The 21,194-nt window shown below is 40.9% G+C and overlaps 3 protein-coding genes and 1 pseudogene across 3 annotated transcripts in view; 1 reads left to right on the top strand and 3 right to left on the bottom strand.

Moving 5' to 3' along the window:
- Positions 1 to 2,162, bottom strand: part of LOC136616212 (serine/threonine-protein kinase SBK1-like) — a 2,304-nt gene extending 142 nt beyond the window's left edge. The window contains exons 1-4 of the mRNA XM_066594204.1: positions 2,145 to 2,162; positions 1,622 to 1,706; positions 839 to 1,038; positions 1 to 626 (exon numbers count right to left, since the gene is read on the bottom strand). The exon at positions 1 to 626 is cut by the window's left edge and continues 142 nt beyond it. Of these exons, the coding sequence (XP_066450301.1) occupies positions 1 to 626; positions 839 to 1,038; positions 1,622 to 1,706; positions 2,145 to 2,162 (929 nt within the window). The remainder of the gene's footprint in view (positions 627 to 838; positions 1,039 to 1,621; positions 1,707 to 2,144) is intronic.
- The window catches only part of EVA1A (eva-1 homolog A, regulator of programmed cell death), an 814,688-nt gene that overhangs the window by 469,622 nt on the left and 323,872 nt on the right, over positions 1 to 21,194 (top strand). The window lies entirely within an intron of this gene.
- LOC136616196 (serine/threonine-protein kinase SBK1-like) lies at positions 6,123 to 8,307 on the bottom strand. The gene is made up of 3 exons (XM_066594203.1): positions 8,190 to 8,307; positions 7,113 to 7,315; positions 6,123 to 6,893 (listed from the first exon to the last, which is right to left on the bottom strand). Exons 1-3 carry the CDS (start codon positions 8,305 to 8,307, stop codon positions 6,123 to 6,125), a joined length of 1,092 nt encoding a protein of 363 aa, XP_066450300.1.
- On the bottom strand, positions 17,766 to 20,056 carry LOC136616179 (serine/threonine-protein kinase SBK1-like; annotated as a pseudogene).

Genomic DNA, 21,194 nt, shown 5'->3' with positions numbered 1-21,194 from the left:
ACAATGTAATGATCTTCTTCAATGATGATCACTTCATTGACATAATGACCCATCTCAACATCCTCCTCTTGAATAACCATTTCTAAAATTTCTTCAACTCCCCAAGGAAGGTCAATATGACTTAGAAGAGCAGTTAAAAGTGTCCTGGTCCTGGGATCTTGGGAGAGCAGAATGTGGAAAAAATGTAGAGCATTCTGGTTGAATTCGGTCCAGTTGCTTGGAGGAGGAACGCAGTCTAGATCTCTTTGCCAGTGGACAAATCTCTGAAATAGTTCATCGTTGTGCATAGCTCTTTCCCATGGAAGATACCCAGTGAAAACTGTGTAGAGAAGCACACCAAGGGCCCATATGTCCACACTGGGATCCAGGATTATGCTGTCCCTGGGTTTTAATTCACAAAGCTCAGGAGCCATGTAAGGTATAATTGGTGCCATGGATGGAACCAAACGGCCAATGCCCTGAGTCAGACCAAAGTCACTCAGTTTGATGTTGTTACATTCATTGTCCATTAGTAAAACCTTGTCTGGCTTCACATCTCTATGCACCAGACCCCTGCTGTGCATGTACTCCAGAGCTCCGATCAACTGCAATGCGCAACGCTTTACCATCACTTCTGGGATTCCGACCTAGGAAAGAAAGGGACACCGTTAGAAATGTGCTCTACTTGAATTTAAAATAGTCTATAAATGTATCAGATCTGGAGTATTTAAGCAAATCTAGCACATCTAAAACATCCTTGTGCATGTTCTTTCAGAATATTTATCAAAAATACATTTCCTATATGGCTTAATATCCAAATTTCATTCATTACTTGACAATTTGATATTGAAATACTTACATCATCCTGAATTAGAGAATGGAGGGATCCTGCAGGAGCCAATTCCTGGGTCAGAATGTAATGTTCCACGGAATTCCTAAAGGAGGGGTAAGTGAATATGATGCCTTCAAAACTTGAGAAACTGGTGGACACGTGTAATTCATGGATGAAAGCTTCCAACTTTGTTCGGTCCTTCATCAATTTCAGGGCAACAGTGTCTCCTGGTTAGATATAAATGCTAACATTAAAAAAACCTCAAATGCAATGCAGGAATTGATGAATACATTTTAATTAATCGTCTTAAAGAGTTTCTCAGTTTTGGAAAATATTTGTGAGAAGGGTTCCCTGGAAGAAAGTTCATCACAAAGTATGCTAATGCTGAGATCTCACTGATTACCTATTGTCTATCTTTTGTCAATGTTCTAATCCTTGGCCAATAAGTAAAGATGCTGAACAGATGACCCCTCAATTAATTCCGAATGTAATAATTAGGTATATACATTTTTTTTTAATCCAAAAAACTCCCATAAAGGTGTTCTCTGTTTAAAAAGCAATAATAAAAAAGCAATAATTTACCCTATTAAACAAATTTTACGTAATAGAGAAATTTCCCTTGTTCAGAATCCCCATTTACCGCTGTTTTAAACCCCATTGACCATACAACTAATGGAGTACATAGAATGTCTTAAGCTTTTCATTCTAACTCTTTAAACATTTCTTAAGGTAATAAGCATCGAGCACAGTAACCATTCCGAGTTAGATCATTCAATAAATATGATTAGTATTTTTGATGGCGGGGCTTACCGGTTTTCATCTCACGAGCCATGAGAACTTGACCATAGGTTCCCTGGCCAAGATGTTTCAAGACTTGGAAATCACTTTCACCAATCTTCTGAATCTCAAATTCTGCAGTCCCTTCCATTGCTGCTTAGAAGATGTACTCTTTTGAAGACCCTGTCACACAAAATACATGATTAGTGCTATGGAATATGTAGGCATTATATAAATGAATAGCAAAAGGTAATTACAAGAATATAAGAAACATAACCTGACACTTTGAAGATCAAACTACAAAATATAATACTGAGGATCTCAAATGGCACAGTATGCTTTGAATTAATAAAACACAAAATGGATTTTCTTAAAAGTTGGCAAAAGGTGGAAACCTAGTATAAATAGAAACGTACCTGGGTAATGAAGATTCGCTTGTGTTCTATGGAGAATGTGGTGTTCTGGGTGGCAAGAGCTTGAGTCTCTCAATCAGTTTGTATAACAGCCGGGCTCTCTGTGCAGAAAACATCTGTATGCAGAAGACAAGTGGTGACACCTCGCTTGTCTTCTGCATCCTCCGCTCACAGCGCTCAGCTGTAGAACAGCCGGGCACTGGAGCGGGGGAACAGCTGTATGCAGAAGACAAGCAGGGACACACCGCTTGTCTTCTGCAGCCTTTGCTCACAGCGCTCAGCTGTAGAACAGCCGGGCACTGGAGCGGGGGAACAGCTGTATGCAGAAGACAAGTGGGGACACACCACTTGTCTTCTGCAGCCTCTGCTGGCAGCGCAAGGTGATCGCCAGCAAATTCTCATTCCTCGTTCAGTGGCAATGCATGCAGCGACTGACAATCATTCAGATTCCAGCTGGATGTGGTAATCTGAATCCGTTTTCCGCCCGTGTAAAATTGGTCTTTATTTCCTTAAACCTATTTTGTTTATATATAAAGGAAACCACAGGAGGCGCTGTAACTGTATATCTGTTAGTTTACTCTCCACATTCTTGTGTAGCAGACTTGTATATTACAAGCGTACTTCCATCACTATATCTAGCCGTTGTACTCCTGTTCTGCTGCTGTAATAAATGTGGTCCAATTGTTATGAGATACAATAATTTCCCTTGGTGCCCCCAATAAACTCCAGTCAGAAACTGACTAATGAGGAAGGATTTGCTTCTGCAAGATCCCTTACAACCCTAATAAATGTGGTAATGGTGGTTGACCTTGCCCAGCATAGTTCAGGTGTAACATCAGAAAAGATAATGATCTCTGGGAGCTTCCATACTTTATTATACAATGTGCTCAGTACATCCTGGCTACTAGGCGCTCATGGAGACGCATTTCCATCTATTTGAGATCTTGATCACCTCATCCCCACAATGCTGTGCGTGTCTTTAAAACCCATCATCCATTCCACTTCATCTGATGTTTAACCCCTTATCTCTATGATCAGTAGTCTCTGCCTCCCAGGCATTTCACACAACTCAAAGGGATTATAATGTCTAATAAGAAAACCATAGCTACTGTATACTGCCCCAAGAGTTGGATGTTCTCTAAATTAAAGCCACTTGGCCCCTTAATATCAGGTCTATGTAGTCTTAAAGGGGTTGTCTCGCGGCAGCAAGTGGGGTTCAGCACTTCTGTATGGCCATATTAATGCACTTTGTAATGTACATCGTGCATTAAATATGAGCCATACAGAAGTTATTCACTTACCTGCTCCGTTGCTAGCGCCCCCATCTAATTCTGATGTCGTCTTGCTTTTTTAGACGCGCTTGCGCTGTGCGGTCTTCTTCCTGGTGAATGGGGCCGTTCGTGCCGGAGAGCTGGTCCTCGTAGCTCCGCCCCGTCACGTGTGCCGATTCCAGCCAATCAGGATGCTGGAATCTGCAATGGACCGCACAGAGCCCACGGTGCACCATGGGAGAAGACCCGCGGTGCATCGTGGGTGAAGATCCCAGCGGCCATCTTGGTAAAGGAAGAAGGAAGACCGTCGCAGAGCGGGGATTCGGGTAAGTAATAAATTTTTTTTTTTTTTTAACACATCCTTTGGGGGTGTCCTGCGCCGAACGGGGGGTGGGGTGGGGGGTGGGGCCTATAGAAAAAAAAAAGTTTCGGCGCGGGACAACCCCTTTAATACTAGCAGTTCATTATCAAGCTGAGCATTGTATAGTGTCTGGGTGGATCTTATCTCTGGGGGTCAGATATTTACATTTCCAAATGATTCTTCTCTGGGTTGAAGTCAAATATTGTACTGAGCAGGACCGGTACATTGTCCACTTCTACAAATCCACATTATAGTAGAATTTTTATTCTTTCTTTGGAAGCTTAAAATAGAAATCCAAGTCTATTGACTTTTTTTTTTTTTTTAAGGCATTGCCCACTTTGGAAAAATCCTTATTGTTGCAAGGATCCTCAAGGATGAACTAATCACAGCTGTAATCTGGCAAAATCTAGCAGCAGGTGCCACTATAGGGAAAACAAAAGTATTCCCCAGTGCCCAGGGCTTACTATGGGTTTACTTGTGTCATGTATGGATGTAATTCATCTGTTTGAGTTGTGGCTCATACCAGACTAAAGTACCTCTTGTTATAGAAGACTATAGTAACTCATGAGAGACCAATTCTGCTCTTCAGCTTGGCATTATACATGGTCTCCCCTGTATTGTCTTATCTCTGAATGTCAGACAATTATGTCTGCAAATGATTTTTGAAGACCTGATTAGAATTATAAAAAAAATGTTCAAACAAGCGAAAGTCAGCAAATAGTCATTCCATTTTAATGCAAACGATGACTGATTGACTATTCGTTCATCGTTCATGTTGTGCAGACATAACAATCATTGACTTGTTCACTTATCGTTCGGTTTAAGCAGCGCTTGTTCAGTCCCTCATTCGCTTATACAGTGAATTTGAAAGACTGAATAATTCTCGTTTGAATGAGCCAATGATGTATCTGCCTGTCTAAATGGGCTGGACAAGGGCGATCGAGCTAGCGGTGACATCACTAGCTCATGCAAACGATAATTGGGATTATCAAAGGCTATTTTGTCTTTATCTTAAGCCCCATTCCTAAGCAGGACTCGGGCATTGAATAAACCGATATTGATGATTTATTTCTGTACACTTTTCTGTAAGCTTTCTGTTACAAGGTCCTCAGTGATGATAAAATGATCACAACTGTAATCTGTACAGAAATTGAACATTTGCTGCTGAACTTCTTCCCACTGTCTCCATATGTAAAGGATGTGTAATTCATGAATGTATCAGGTATTCAGTGTAAAAGGACCCTTAGGCCTCCTGTCCACGGATGCAGCGATTAGCGATATCCCACGACAGATCGCCGCCGCTGGGGAGCAGGGAAGAGCTGACAGCTCTCTGCACTGAGCCTACCTGACAGATGGGCTTACTACGGCAAATCGCAGCATGCTGCGATTTAAATCCCACAAAAAGAGAATCCCTATGATTCTCCGCTCATAGACAGCGGGGCTGCGCTTTCCATAATAAGTCCATGGAAAGCGTTCACTGCATTTCCCACAACCGGATTATTACCTCGGGAAATGCAGTGAAAAATCGCCAATAGAGAGGGGGCCTTAGAGAGCTCCTCGCTCTAGAATGGTGGATCATTCTCATTCTCGCTGCATTGCAGGAACCTAAACTATAATGGTATTCAGTGTAAATGCCATCAGTGAATGATTCATTTGTCCACTTTCTGTGGGCATAAAAATCAAATGATTGGCCTATGTAAACAGATAATTGTACGTTTAGTGTGAATGGATGGAGCAATCTTATTTTCATCTATAGGCACTTCCTGTTTCTACCTTGGACAGTACAGGCAGCCCAGGTTAAGGTTGTGGGGCTGCTCTTATTGGGGTGATCACCCTGTTTAAGAGGTGTTCCCTCTTGTAGCTGATAGGGCCAGATTCCCCCCTCCCCACTTTGCTTGTGATTGGTATTGGTTATAGTGTCATACATGGGACTGTTTGCCCCATGTGAACATTGCCTTGCGTCAGTTCGGACTGTGGTGCTTTAAAGCTGATAGCAGACATAACCTCACCACTGACTGCTTCCTTAGGCAGAGTTCTAGAGTCTCATTGCTTTAGAGTGCTGCATAAAAAGTGCTGATGGGAGAGATCTCTATTGTAAGCCGTGATCTATTTATTAAATGACGCTCCCTTTGATGCCCTCTCTGGGTACTATAGTCCACCCCTTCAAGTTTTTTCTTTTATTGCCCCAGCTTAAGCTTAGATATGACTTTGCATCAGTACCTAAACCTAAAAACAATATTCCATGTTCGGACTGACTAGTGGTAGAACGATGTTCTCCTGATATGCACCCCAGTTATATTTGAATTGTATAAATAAAATTAAAATATGAATCTTTGGTTATCCAATTTTGAATTTAGCAGAAAAAATTTTATATTTTCAGATAAAGAAAAATGTTCAAAGCAGTCATTTAATAAATTGCGTTTTATTAGGGTAATGATATTATGCATGTAGTGATGGTATGCTATTCCAGAGTTATCACCAACTCTGATCTAAACTATTTCCACCTCAGATCCCAAGCAAAGGTTGGGGTCATTAGGCCAATGGAGCAATGTAGACTCAGTGGAGCTGGATAGAGATTCATCAGTGGTATCTGCCACAATGATGCATTCAATATCCCCGTGGTTTTCCACCACAATGTAATGCTCCTCTTCTTCAATGATGATCACTTCATTGACATAATGAACCATCTCAACATCCTCCTCTTGAATAACAATTTCTGCAATTTCCTCTACTCCCCATGGAAGGTCAATATGATTTAGGAGAGCAGTTGAAATTGTCCTGGTCCTGGGATCTTGGGAGAGCAGAATGTGGAAAAAATGTAGAGCATTCTGGTTGAATTCAGTCCAGTTGCTTGGAGGTGGAACGCAGTCTAGATCTCTTTGCCAGTGGACAAATCTCTGGAATAGTTCATCGTTGTGCATAGCTCTTTCCCATGGAAGATACCCAGTGAAAACTGTGTATAGAAGCACACCAAGGGCCCATATGTCAACAGTGGGATCCAAGATTATGCTTTCTCCGGGTTTTATTTCACAGAGCTCTGGAGCCATGTAGGGTATAATGGGTGCCATGGATGGAACCAGACTGCCAACGACCTGAGTCAGACCAAAGTCACTCAGTTTGATGTGGTGACACTCATTGTCCATTAGTAAGACGTTATCTGGTTTCACATCTCTATGCACCAGACCCCTACTGTGCATGTACTCCAGAGCTCCAATCAACTGCAATGCACAACGCTTTACCATCACTTCTGGGATTCCGACCTAGAAAAGCAAGGGAGATCATTAGATATGTGCTCTACTTGAATTGAAAATGGTCTATGAATTTATCAGATCTGGAGTATTTTAGCAAAGCTAGGACATATAAAAGTCTCTAGAAATATTAAACATTGTGCATGTTCTTTCAGAATAATTATCATTTCCAATATGGCTTAATATCCAAATTCCATTTATTACTTGACAATTTGATATTGAAATACTTACACCATCCTGAATTAGAGAATGGAGGGATCCTCCGGGAGCCAATTCCTGGGTCAGAATATAATGGTCCATGGAATCCCTAAAGGAGGGGTAAGTGAATATGATGCCTTCATAACCTGATAAATAGGTGGACACGCGTAATTCATCGATGAAAGCTTCCAACTTTGTTCGGTCCTTCTTCATCAATTTCAGGGCAACAATGTTTCCTGGTTAGATATAAATGCAAACACTTAAAATGTAAAAAAACACACAAATGCAATGCAGGAAATGGCCAATAAATTTTGAATAATAGTCTTAAAAGGTTTCTCCGTTGAAGAAAATGTTTAGAAGGGTTCCTTGGAAGAAAGCACATCACAAAGTATGCTAATGCTGAGATCTTGCTGATCGACAATAGGCAATCTTTGTCAATGTTCTAATCTCTGGCCAATAAGTAAAAATGCTGAACAGATGACCCCTCAATTAAGAATTCGATAATGAGGAACATACAGATTTTTATATATATATTTTTTTAGCCAGAATACTCCTATAAAGGTGTTCTCTGGTTAAAAAGGAATCATATACCCTCTTAGACAAATTTTACATAATAGAAAAATTTCCCTTGTTCAGTATCCCCAGTTACCTTTGTGATGAACTTTCTTCCAAGGAACCCTTCTAATTATACTAATGCTGAGATCCCACTGATCGACACTAGGCAATCTTTGTCAATGTTCTAATCTCTGGCCAATAAGTAAAGATGCTGAACAGATGACCCCTCGATTAAATCCAAATTCAATAATGGGGTATATATAAATTTTTTTTGTAAGCCAGACAACTCCCATAAAGGTGTTCTCTGGTTAAAAAGAAATCATATACCCTATTAGACAAATGCTACAGAATAGAAAAATTTACCCTATTCAGAATCCCATTTACTGTGATTTGGAACCCCATTGACCATACAATTAATGGATCACATAGAATGTTTTCTTAAGCTTTTCATGTTAACTCTTTAAATATTTTTGAGGTAATAAGCATTTAGCATGGTAACCATTCTGAGCTGCATTATTAAATGTATATGATTAACATTTTTGATGGTGGGCTTACCTGTTTTCATCTCACGAGCCATGAGAACTTGACCATAGGTCCCCTGGCCAAGATGTTGCAAGACTTGGAAATCGCTTTCACCAATCTTCTGAATCTCAAATTCTGCAGTCCCTTCCATTGCTGGTTAGCAGATATACTCTTTTGAAGATGCTGTCGCACAAAAATACATGGGCATTATATAAATGAGCATCCAAAGGTAATTACAAAAATATAAGAAACATAAAACATGACAATTTGAAGCTCAAACTACAAAACATAATATTGAGGATCTTAAATGGAACAGTAGGCTTCCATTTTGTGTGTGTGTTAAATCATATTTTTAAAAGTTGGCCAAAAGTTGGAAACCTAGTATGGATAGAAACATACCTGGGCAATGAAGATCCGCTTGTGTTCTATGAAGAATGTGGTTTTCTGGGTGGCAAGAGCTTGAGTGTCTCAATCCACAAGGTAAACTCTTGAGGAGTTTTAGGAGATCCAGTGCTCAAGAAGTGACTGTAGTCCAAGAGGTCCAACTGTCTTTTATGGCCAAGAGCTTGAGGTCCCTCCTCTTTCTAAGACAATGGAAATTAATGCTCCTCTAGTCATATGCAAATGAAGATTTCACCTGCAAGTTGACCTTTTTAGAAAGGTTTTGTTGTGACTGGATATTATGACTTGCTTAGGTGAGGAGGAATACTAGGGAGAAGTCAAGGTTTTCTTGGCATCTGTTTGCCATTTGCTAATATATTCAAGACATTTGGTGGCTTTATACATACCATCGCCCCCCCCCCCCCTCTACCCTAAGTTGTGGGGGCAAATTTTGCTTCTATGTAAGGTATATGGATTTCTCTTTTATAGCCATTTCAAAATCATCTTTAATTTAGTTTGTGCCTCATGCCATATCTATTACAAGAAAGCTCATACAGGTGACTGAAGAGAAATGAACTTTCAGTTCTATGCAAGGTCTTACTGGACTGTATTGGGTCTATGAGAACAACTTATCCAGAAACTCCATCCTCCAATAACATGTCTATTGGTAAAAAGGTTTTCAAGTTTAATGTAAAAAAAGCTTAAAGGGGTTGTACCAGAATATCAAGTTATCCCTTAAATGCAGGATAAGGGATAACTATGATTGGAGAGGCACTTGCTTCTGAGACCCCCGTGGATCTGGAGAATGGGCCTCCCATGTCCCAATTTACTATTTCTGTAGGGATCGCTTCTCCCCTGCAGTGACATCGCTCTGAATGGAGCACTGGCTGAACATGCTGCATGTTCAGTACGTCGTTAATTTCAATGGTGTGATGGAAGTACCCGACTGGGTGTGCAATGTGGGTACTTGGCAGCCCTATTGAAAGCAAATGGAGCTTGTGCGACAAGCTTTCCATTCAGTCTTCTCATTGTTTGCAGGGGACACAGTAAACCCTGCAGTGAGAAGAGTGTGGAATATGGGACCCCTATTCTTGAGATTGGCTAGGGTTTCAGCAATGAGACTTTTACCGATCAAGTTTATACCTTTTTATGCTGTGAATAGTGAATAACTTGTTCTGATACAATCCCTTTTGAGGGTACTTTATATGAAACAATTGCCCAAATTCTCACTGGAATCAGTGAATTCGGGTGATTGATCATCTTGTGTACTTGCCGCCTCTCACAGGGCACCAAGCAAGAAATCGCTCTTGTCGGAGTCCTCTTTTTAGCAAAACGATATACCAAGTGTTTATCAGCCCTTGTAAACAGGAATCACTCCGTGTTTCAATGACTTACTTTCTGTGAATAGCGGTGGGTGGGCTGGCCAGTTGGGACAATCCTGGCCCACACCACCTCCATTTACTTGAATGATTATTGCTACTATACAAGCTTGGCAGCCTGCCCATGTAAAGAGTTGGTCTCTCTAAGGATGACAAGTTCTACAACTTTCTACTCCTATTTTAGTTTATCAGTAAAATGAGAACAAGGTTTACTTTTATTGATGGCAGAGTACAGCATTAGAGGTGAACAGGTTTCCATAGTAGATAAAACTGGAGCCAGCGTAGATCTTTTTTTTTTTTTTTTGGTCATAAGGGCTATATTTGCAGTGTAAAAAATAGTACTCTTCTAGTAGAGAACAGGCAGGACAAAGTTTTGAAGAACTACTCAGTTGGTCAAACTTATCACATGCCTCCTTTCTTAAAATATGGACGCCATGAAGAGCCTACTCCACACACGCCTCGGGAGATTAGTGGGCTGGCCAAAAATATTACTTAATGTTACCTTCATAGAATCACAAGACACGATACCTCATCTCTTACAAGAAATTGATATAAGGGAGACACTCTCCACAAAAATGTGTTGATTGATCCACTTCACATTGTTTCTCAAATATATTTTAAAAATGTAAGTTCTTTATTTGAAAATATGGGTCCCATGTTTACATGCGATAACCAAACAGGATGTTGAGCAAAATATCGATCAGTAGTTTGTTTTGTTTCAACTCACCTGAAGTTAAGTGACTGAGCAAATTTTCACACAATGTAAACACATTCACAGTGAATGTGCGGCCAGAAGAGATCTTTGGCGCGCTCTACCTCCGTTCACCGAATGACTATCACTGCTTTGTGAAAGCACAGAAGTAATAAGTTATTATCGGACATTTATGAGCCCGACATTTGTCCCATGTAAAGCCAACTTCTGTTCTCCCCCTCTTACATTTCCAGCCCTCTGGCACCACTTGCTCGCTTCTTCTCCCTACAATCTCCCCCATATTGATAAAGTAATGGGGTTGGCACAAGGCGGGGCACATTCCTACTGCTAGCTTGTGGACCTCTTTTATTTTTCTTGTGTATGATTGTTAAAACATTCTTAAGAAAATCACTGCTAACATGTCCTGAGGCGTACAGTGCCAGATAGTAACATTACATCCACAGGGAAATTACATACGCTTGGCCTATGAATGCGACATTACAGCCCCATGCCATGATTGGCTGTCACTTTCACATTGTACACATCGGTTCACCACTCAACGTTCTAAACAGCATTACCTCCAAGATGGTCTACAGGGTCTGGACATATTTTGGTCTGCCCGCTAATATCTCACATACATGTACACTGTGTATCTGGAGGTTCTTAGAACTAGGGATAAAATCATGGAGATAAATAGTGTAAAAGCAGCATTTTTCAGCATGAAATGGCTGATAGGACAAAAGATGAAATTGATCTGCAAATGCAGAGTAGACACTGTAGACTTTTTAAGGAAAAGCTGCTCAGATCAAGGATTCTCCACCATAACATAAACATACAATCAGTCTCCCTCCCCAGGAGGCTTATGAAATTCTTCTTTTTAGGGCTCTTACCCACTAGCATTTTAAAGCTGTGATATCGCTGCAGTTTTTAACGTGGTTATCAATGGGAATTTCTAATGTTAAAAACAAATCGCACAAAAAACCGAAAGGACAAACTTGTGATGCGATTTTACATTAGAAAGTCCCACTGACAATCACGTTAAAACGCAGCGATATCACAGCATTAAGAAAGACGCAAGTGTGTGGGAGCCCTTAGCAGGGACATTGAGGAGTGGTCGAGGCCATCAAGCATTAAAGATCATGTGTCCTCTTATAAACCACTAGAGGGGGGACACACTTGGGTTCTGTTAAAGGGACACCTGCAGCAGTTTTTTATTGTATATCTGCAAGGAATCTCAGAATATTAAATGACTATTATAAATGAGTAGTTAATTTTGATATGATTCTTTTAAATTGTTCGCTGTATCTCCAAAACGTCCTTTTAGACTTGCTAAGAACTAGCCAAACACAACGATCACTGAATCCTATGCATTTTGATAGGCGCTTGTTTGATTTTCCTTGACATAGGCTAAAAATCAGCTTATAGGGATGAATGACCATAACTGCGATCGATCATCCCCCATAGGCTGGCAGTACATCTTCACATGGGGACAAGTAGGGCTGATCAGCAATCACTTATGTTCACAAACTGATCAACTGACAGACCTGTTCATTTAATCCTTCCAATCCCCACCCACTATTATAAAAGGGGTTTCCATTGCAGATGTAGTTATATATCAAAATTTGTATGTAATCAACATTATTCACCCCCCCCACCCCCCCCCCTCCCCCATTGCAAGTTCGGTTTGTTTGCCAAATATACAAACTTTCATAAGTTTGTACAAATGAACCAAATAAGAACAAGTTGAATAGCTGAACACGACTTATGACAGGGGATTTCTCTGAATTCACAAAAAAGGACTTTTAATTTCAGAGATATTTCACACCTTCATGACGTGTCTTGTTTTGGGAGAACCTTTTGCTCTTATGACACCAGCCTCTAACTGCATTCTTGAGGAATCTTAGAACCTTCCTCGTAGGAAATGGCCAAAAAGCCAGTAAAAATCTTGGTTTGCATGCTGCAACTGCCGCCTTCAACTCAGCCAAAAATATTTTTTATGGAGTTCAAGTCAGGTGACGGACAGCCACTCAATCTTCTAGAGTTGCTTCTGAAGCCCAGCCTTGTAGGCAGGACAATCTTTTCAGTGTATGCTTCATTCTTCCTCCTCCAGACCCGCTGATCTGTAGGGCCAGAAAGTTCCAGTTTTTTGTTTTTCACGATATAGAACAGAATCCTTTTTTAGGTTTTGTGTTTTTAGTTACATGAACTAAGAAACAAAACTGACATTCCAGGCCCATCAGAGGTGTGTCTGGAGCAGGAAGAATGAAGCATATACTGGAAAAAAAGAAAAAACCACCCTACCGACAGTGAGGAATGGCGGTGGCTCAGTGATGGACTGCATCTGCTTTGCTTCCTGTCACTGAAAAATTGCAACCTTTTGGAGCACAAGATGGCTTCAGTCATGTATGTGGAGATCAGATGAGAAAATGGTCATGCTTTCTGTAAGGAAGCTGAAGCATGGGCATCATTGAATCTACCAACAGAACAATGATCTGAAGCAAACAGCAAAGACCAAGGCTTGGTTTCAGTAGTAGTCCCAGAAGATGCTTGAGTTGCCATCAAACGTCTAACTTGAGCCCCATAGAAAATCTTTGGGATGAAAAGGTGGTTACAGCGCACAACCCAAGGAATATTCGTAAACTAGAGGCCATTGTTCAAGAGAAATGGGCTAGGATTCCTTAGAAACGCTGTCATAAGTCGGGGTCCAGTTATGCTTTGTGTTTGCGGCAGGTCAGAACAGCGAAAGGTGCTTTATTAATTACAAAAGACTCTTGTAGTGAAGGGGTTAAATCTGAGACTGCAGTAATCATTAAAAGTGGCATTTTGTAGTGAATCTGGAGAGACCACTTCTGTTATGTTGGGTAACTTGGGTTCATTTTACAAACTTTCAGCTTTTTGCAAAAAAACAATTTACAGTTGTAATCAATTATTCTACAATCATTGCAATTTTTTTATTTTTTGGGGAGGGGGGGGCTTGCAAATACTGATGTCTAGATGAACCCTCAATGTGATGGCCAGGAATCGCACCCATCAGACATTTAGAGTGTTTAAAAAAGGATAAAGCCATCAAGGTCTATTGTTGGGAGACCCATTCAAGGAGAAGTGTGACTAAGAAAATGTTTATGCCAACTAGTCTTGGGCCTTAAGGCAACTGTTCCCATTTTGTTCCACCCATAACTGTGTAGCTAATATAAGTAATTGTAACATGATGGGGCCACAACATCCCGCACAGATAGGATAATGAGCTGTAAACAGCTGGCCATTGTCATAATGAGATCCTGTGAGCACAAGGCTAGGCGGGGAGAAGGGAATAATAAGGCAGCTGAAAGTTTATTCAGAAAAGTAGTAAGACCTCTTTTAGCACTAAGATTTGAGTTGGGGGAAGTAAGAGGGTCAAAGCAAAAAAGATTAACCCTTTAGTTACTGCTCCCATCCCATTTTCATGAATTTCAGTAAATTTTCCATTGTGCTTTGCATTTTACCCTACCCTAGTTGGGTCTAATTAGCAACCTCTTCCTCCCCTATAGCTACTCAACTGGGTAAAGATTGCAAACACTTTGGCAAAAAAGTAATTTTCCCTACACCGAGCTTCCTTAAGACCGCTGTCAGACGAGCGTGTTACACGTCCGGAATACTTGTTTCTGATGAAAGGCGGTTGCTAAGTTATCTGCATTTGCTGGCATTGTTGCTTTCTGCAGGGTAAATGCAGATCTGTATTTGCCCAATAGAAAATGCCAATAAACGCAAATGTGTCTCTCTAGTGCATTCAACTTTTTTAAAGTTTTTTTATGTAAGTTTTCAATATTTTTCTTTAGTATACTAGATGTTAGGCTTCCTTTTACATGGGGCAATCTGTCAGTTGCCGATGCCCAACAGGCCGTCCCAGCGCACACCATTCCTGTGCATTAACACAGGACCGAGAATTGCTGACTGGAGTCATTCACAGTAAGCAGGCAGCTCATAAGTGAAAGATTATTTACATGACCGATCAGTCATTCAATATGCTGCATGCAGAAACTCTGACATACGAGGAGCGAACAAAATCTCATTTATCATTCAGTGGAAATGCATGCAGTGACTGAATGCCAATCAGATTCTAGCTGGATGTGGGAATCTGATTTATCTGCCCGTGTAAAAGCGGTTTTACTTTTATCTGCTTACTATTTCGTTTTTCTGTATAAAGGGAACAGGAGGCGCTGTAACTGTTAGTTTGCTATCTGCGTTCTTGTGTAACAGACTAGTATTTGTATATTACAAGCATGCTGCCGTCACTAAAACTAGCCGTTATACTCGTGTTCTGCAAGACCCCTTACAAGCCTACTACATTTGGTAATGGTCATTGACCTTGCCCAGCATAGTTCAGGTGTAACATAAGCTGCTTGTACAGGATCTCTCCATGGCTCGAGTCAGAGATGTAGTCCCAGTTAGATCAACAATAACACTGATGCAAAGGAATCCAATGCAATTCAAGGATCCTTCACTGAGGGGATTCCTAAAACAACTTTATTCCTTTTTAGTTAATTTAAAGGACTCAAGAACAGAAGCGAATAAATATATAATCACCGCCCGAGTCTGGATCCTACAAACATAAATGTGCTATAGAAAACCTTGATGGTAGGCTGGAGACTAAACTAGTTAGTTAGGGGCGCAACATTCTGTACAATCAATAGTCTCTGCCTCCCAGGCATTTCACACAACTCCTCAAAAGGATTATAAATTATGTATACTAAGAAAACAATAGTTACTGTATACTGCCCCACAATTAAAGCCACCTAAATTAGCACCTTAATACCAGCAGTCAATAACCCAGCTGAGCATTGTATAATGTCTGGGTGGATCTTATCTCTGGATGACGGACATATTTACATTTGCAAATGATTCTTCATTGGCTTGAAGTCCAAGCCCATTCCTGAGCAGGACCGGTACATCATCAACTCCTACAAATCCCCATTTTAGCAGAATTTTCAATATTCTTTCTTTGGAAGTTTAAAATAGAAATCCAAGTCTATTGAAATTTTTTTTAAAGCTGTTCTCCACTTTCGACAATTTTTTTTTCTTTTTTTTGTTGCAAGGATCCTCAAGGATAAACGTATCACGGCTATAATCTGGAGAATTTTAGCAGCAAGTGCCACTATAGGTGAAAAGTATTCCCCAGTGCGCACTATGGGTTTTGTTGTGTCATGCATGGATATCCTTAATCTGTTTGAGTTGTGGGTTACACCAGACTAAAGTGCCTCTTGTTCTAGAAGACTATAGTAACTCATGAGAAAACAATTCTGCTCTTCAGCTTGGCATTATACATGGTCTCCCCTGTATGGTCTTATCTCTGAGTCTTAGACAATTACATCTGCAGATGATTTTTAAAGAAACGATAATCAAAAACGTTTAAACAAGCAAACGTCAGCGCTTATCATTCTGTTTTTAATGCAAGCAATGACTGAATGATTGTTATCCCTGCACAACATGAACGAATAGTCAATCATTAACTTGTTCAGTGCCTCTCATTCGCTTATACAGTGAAGGTGAAAGACTGAATGATTCTTATTTGAATGAGCCAATGATGTATCTGCCTGTCTAAATGGGCTGGACAAGGGCGATCGAGCTAGCGGTGACATCACTAGCTCGTTCAAACGATAATTGGGATTATCAAAGGCTATTTTGTCTTTATCTTAAGCCCCATTCCTAAGCAGGACTCGGGCATTTGAATAAACCGGTATTAATTTATTTCTGTAAGCTTTCTGTTACAAGGTCCTCAGTGATGATAAAATGATCACAACTGCAATCTGTACAGAAATTGAACATTTGCTTCTAAACGTCTTCCCACTGTCTCCATAGGTGAAATACAGCATTTTAGTTCCCAATATGAAGGATGTGTAATTCATGAATGTACCAGGTGTTCAGTGTAAAAGGACCCTTAGGCCTCCTGTCCACGGGCGTAGCGATATCCCGCAGCAGATCTCCACCACAGGAGCCGCCGCCGGGGTGCAGGGGGGAGTTGACAGCTCTCTGCGTTGAGCCTATCTGACAGGCTCACCGCGGAGAATCGCAGCATGCTGTGATTTAAATCCTGCGAGCGGAGAAACGCTATGATTCTCCTCTTATGGATAGAGGGGCTGTGCTTTCCATAGTAAGTCTATGGAAGGCGTTCTTTCCATTTCCTGCGGCTGGAATATTGCTGCTGGAAACGCAGTGAAAAATCGCCCATGGACTTCTCACTCTAAAACGGTGCATTCAGATTCTAGCTGGATTGCAGGAGCCTAAACTATAATGGTATTCAGTGTAAATACCATCAGTGAATAATAATTCATTTGTCCAGTTTCTGTGGCATAAAAATCAAATGATCGGCCCATGTAAACAGATAATTGTACATTTAGTGTGAATGGAGCAATCTTATTTTCATCTATAGGCACTTCCTGTTTCCACCTTGGGACAGTGCAGGCTAGGGATGTGGGGCTGCTCTTATTGTGGTGATCACCTTGTTTGAGGTTTTCCCTCTTGTACCTGATAGGGCTAGATTCCCCCCTCCCCACTTTGCTTGTGATTGGTGTTTGGTTTTAGTGTTCTACATGGGACGGTTTGCCCCGTGTGAGCATTGTCTGGTGCCAGTTCTGATTGTAGTGCTTTAAAGCTGATAGAGGACATAACCTCACCACTGAATGCTTCCTTGGGCAGAGAGTTCCATTGCTCTTGCATAAAGAACCACCATTTTATGCGGTGCTACATAAAAAATGAGGATGGGAGAGCTCTATAGTAAACCCTGATATATTTACTAAATGACGCTCACATTGATACCCTCTCTGGGTACTGTAGTCCACCCATTCTAACTTTTACTTTAGTTGCCCCAGCTTGAGCTCAGATATGACTTTCTGTGCATCAGTACCTAAACCTAAAAACAATATTCCATGTTTGGACTGACTAGTGGTAGAACGATGTTCTCCTGATATGCACCCCAGTTATAATTGGATTGTATAGATACAATTAAAATATGAATATTTTGTTCTGCTAAAGGCAAAATTGGATAACCAATTTTATATTTTCAGATAGTTTACTCCACAAAATGTTCAAAGTAGACATTTAATAAATTGCGTTTTATTAGGGTAATTATACTATGTATGTAGTGATGGTATGCTATTCCAGAGAGTTGTCACCAACTCTGATCTAAATTATTTCCACCTCAGATCCCAAGCAAAGGTTGGTGTCATTAGGCCAATGGAGCAATGTAGACTCGGTGGAGCTGGATAGAGATTCATCAGTGGTATCTGCCACAATGATGCATTCAATATCCCCATGGTTTTCCACCACAATGTAATGCTCCTCTTCTTCAATGATGATCACTTCATTGACATAATGACCCATCTCAACATCCTCCTCTTGAATAACCATTTCTAAAATTTCTTCTACTCCCCAAGGAAGGTCAATATGACTTAGAAGAGCAGTTGAAAGTGTCCTGGTCCTGGGATCTTGGGAGAGCAGAATGTGGAAAACATATAGAGCATTCTGGTTGAATTCGGTCCAGTTGCTTGGAGGAGGAATGCAGTCTAGATCTCTTTGCCAGTGGACAAATCTCTGAAATAGTTCATCGTTGTGCATAGCTCTTTCCCATGGAAGATACCCAGTGAAAACTGTGTAGAGAAGCACACCAAGGGCCCATATGTCCACACTGGGATCCAGGATTATGCTGTCCCTGGGTTTTAATTCACAAAGCTCGGGAGCCATGTAAGGTATAATTGGTGCCATGGATGGAACCAAACTGCCAATGCCCTGAGTCAGACCAAAGTCACTCAGTTTGATGTGGTTACATTCATTGTCCATTAGTAAAACCTTGTCTGGCTTCACATCTCTATGCACCAGACCCCTGCTGTGCATGTACTCCAGAGCTCCGATCAACTGCAATGCGCAACGCTTTACCATCACTTCTGGGATTCCGACCTAGAAAAGAAAGGGACACCGTTAGAAATGTGCTCTACTTGAATTTAAAATAGTCTATAAATGTATCAGATCTGGAGTATTTAAGCAAATCTAGCACATTTGAAACCTCCTTGTGCATGTTCTTTCAGAATATTTATCAAAAATACATTTCCTGTATGGCTTAATATCCAAATTTTATTCATTACTTGACAATTTGATATTGAAATACTTAAATCATCCTGAATTAGAGAATGGAGGGATCCTCCGGGAGCCAATTCCTGGGTCAGAATATAATGGTCCATGGAATCCCTAAAGGAGAGGTAAGTGAATATGATGCCTTCGAAACATGACAAACAGGTGGACACGTGTAATTCATGGATAAAAGCTTCCAACTTTGCTCAGTCCTTCATCAATTTCAGGGCAACAGTGTCTCCTGGTTAGATATAAATGCTAACATTAAAAAAACCTCAAATGCAATGCAGGAATTGATGAATACATTTTAATTAATCGTCTTAAAGAGTTTCTCAGTTTTGGAAAATATTTGTGAGAAGGGTTCCTTGGAAGTAAGTTCATCACAAAGTATGCTAATGCTGAGATCTCACTGATTACCTATTGTCTATCTTTTGTCAATGTTCTAATCTATGGCCAATAAGTAAAGATGCTGAACAGATGACCCCTCAATTAATTCCGAATGTAATAATTAGGTATATACATTTTTTTTAATCCAAAAAACTCCCATAAAGGTGTTCTCTGTTTAAAAAGCAATAATAGACCCTATTAAACAAATTTTACGTAATAGAGAAATTTACCCTGTTCAGAATCCCCATTTACCTCTGTTTTAAACCCCATTGACCACACAACTCATGGATCACATAGAATGTCTTAAGCTTTTCATTCTAACTCTTTAAACATTTCTTAAGGTAATAAGCATTTAGCACGGTAACCATTCTGAGTTAGATCATTTAATGAATATGATTAATTTTATAGATGGTGGGCTTACCTGTTTTCATCTCACGAGCCATGAGAACTTGACCATAGGTCCCCTGGCCAAGATGTTTCAAGACTTGGAAATCACTTTCACCAATCTGCTGAATCTCAAATTCTACAGTCCCTTCCATTGCTGCTTAGAAGATACACTCTTTTGAAGACACTGTCACACAAAATACATGATTAGTGCTATGGAATATGTAGGCATTATATAAATGAATAGCAAAAGGTAATTACAAAAATATAGGAAACATAACCTGACACTTTGAAGATCAAACTACAAAACATGATATTGAGGATCTCAAATGGCACAGTATGTTTTGAATTAATAAAACACAAAATGGATATTCTTAAAAGTTGGCAAAAGGTGGAAACCTAGTATAAATAGAAACGTACCCGGGTAATGAGGATTCGCTTGTGTTCTATGGAGAATGTGGTGTTCTGGGTGGCAAGAGCTTGAGTCTCTCAATCAGTTTGTATAACAGCCGGGCTCTCTGTGCAGAAAACATCTGTATGCAGAAGACAAGTGGGGACACCTCGCTTGTCTTCTGCATCCTCCGCTCACAGCGCTCAGCTGTAGAACAGCCGGGCACTGGAGCTGGGGAACAGCTGTATGCAGAAGACAAGCAGGGACACACCGCTTGGCTTCTGCAGCCTCTGCTGGCAGCGCAAGGTGATCGCCAACAAATTCTCATTCATCGTTCAGTGGCAATGCAAGCAGCGACAGACAATGATTCAGATTCTAGCTGGATGTGGTCATCTGAATCCGTTATCCGCCCGTGTAAAATTGGTCTTTATTTCTTTAAACCTATTTTGTTTATATATAAAGGAAACCACAGGAGGCGCTGTAACTGTATATCTGTTAGTTTACTCTCCACATTCTTGTGTAACAGACTTGTATATTACAAGCGTACTTCCATCACTAGATCTAGCCGTTGTACTCCTGTTCTGCTGCTGTAATAAATGTGGTCCAATTGTTATGAGATACAATAATTTCCCTTGGTGTCCCCAATAAACTGCAGTCTGAAACTGACTAATGAGGAAGGATTTGCTTCTGCAAGATCCCTTACAACCCTAATAAATGTGGTAATGGTGGTTGACCTTGCCCAGCATGGTTCATGTGTAACATCAGAAAAGATAATGATTAGAGATGAGCGAGCACCAAAATGCTCGGGTGCTCGTTACTCGGGACGAACTTTTCGCGATGCTCGAGGGTTCATTTCGAGTAACGAACCCCATTGAAGTCAATGGGCGACCCGAGCATTTTTGTATTTCGCCGATGCTCGCTAAGGTTTCCTTGTGTGAAAATCTGGGCAATTCAAGAAAGTGATGGGAACGACACAGCAACGGATAGGGCAGGCGAGGGGCTACATGTTGGGCTGCATCTCAAGTTCACAGGTCCCACTATTAAGCCACAATAGCGGCAAGAGTGCCCCCCCCCCCTCCCAAAAACTTTTACTTCTGAAAAGCCCTCATTAGCATGGCATACCTTTGCTAAGCACCACACTACCTCCAACAAAGCACAATCACTGCCTGCATGACACTCCGCTGCCACTTCTCCTGGGTTACATGCTGCCCAACCCCCCCCCCCCCCCCCCCTCCGCCCCACAGCGCACACCAAAGTGTCCCTGCGCAGCCTTCAGCTGCCCTCATGCCACACCACCCTAATTTCTATTTAGAAGTGCGTCTGCC

The sequence above is a fragment of the Eleutherodactylus coqui genome, chromosome 1, assembly GCF_035609145.1.
Source record: "Eleutherodactylus coqui strain aEleCoq1 chromosome 1, aEleCoq1.hap1, whole genome shotgun sequence".
In the NCBI taxonomy this organism is placed as follows: Eukaryota; Metazoa; Chordata; class Amphibia; order Anura; family Eleutherodactylidae; genus Eleutherodactylus; species Eleutherodactylus coqui.
This window is presented reverse-complemented; position numbering and strand designations above follow the sequence as displayed.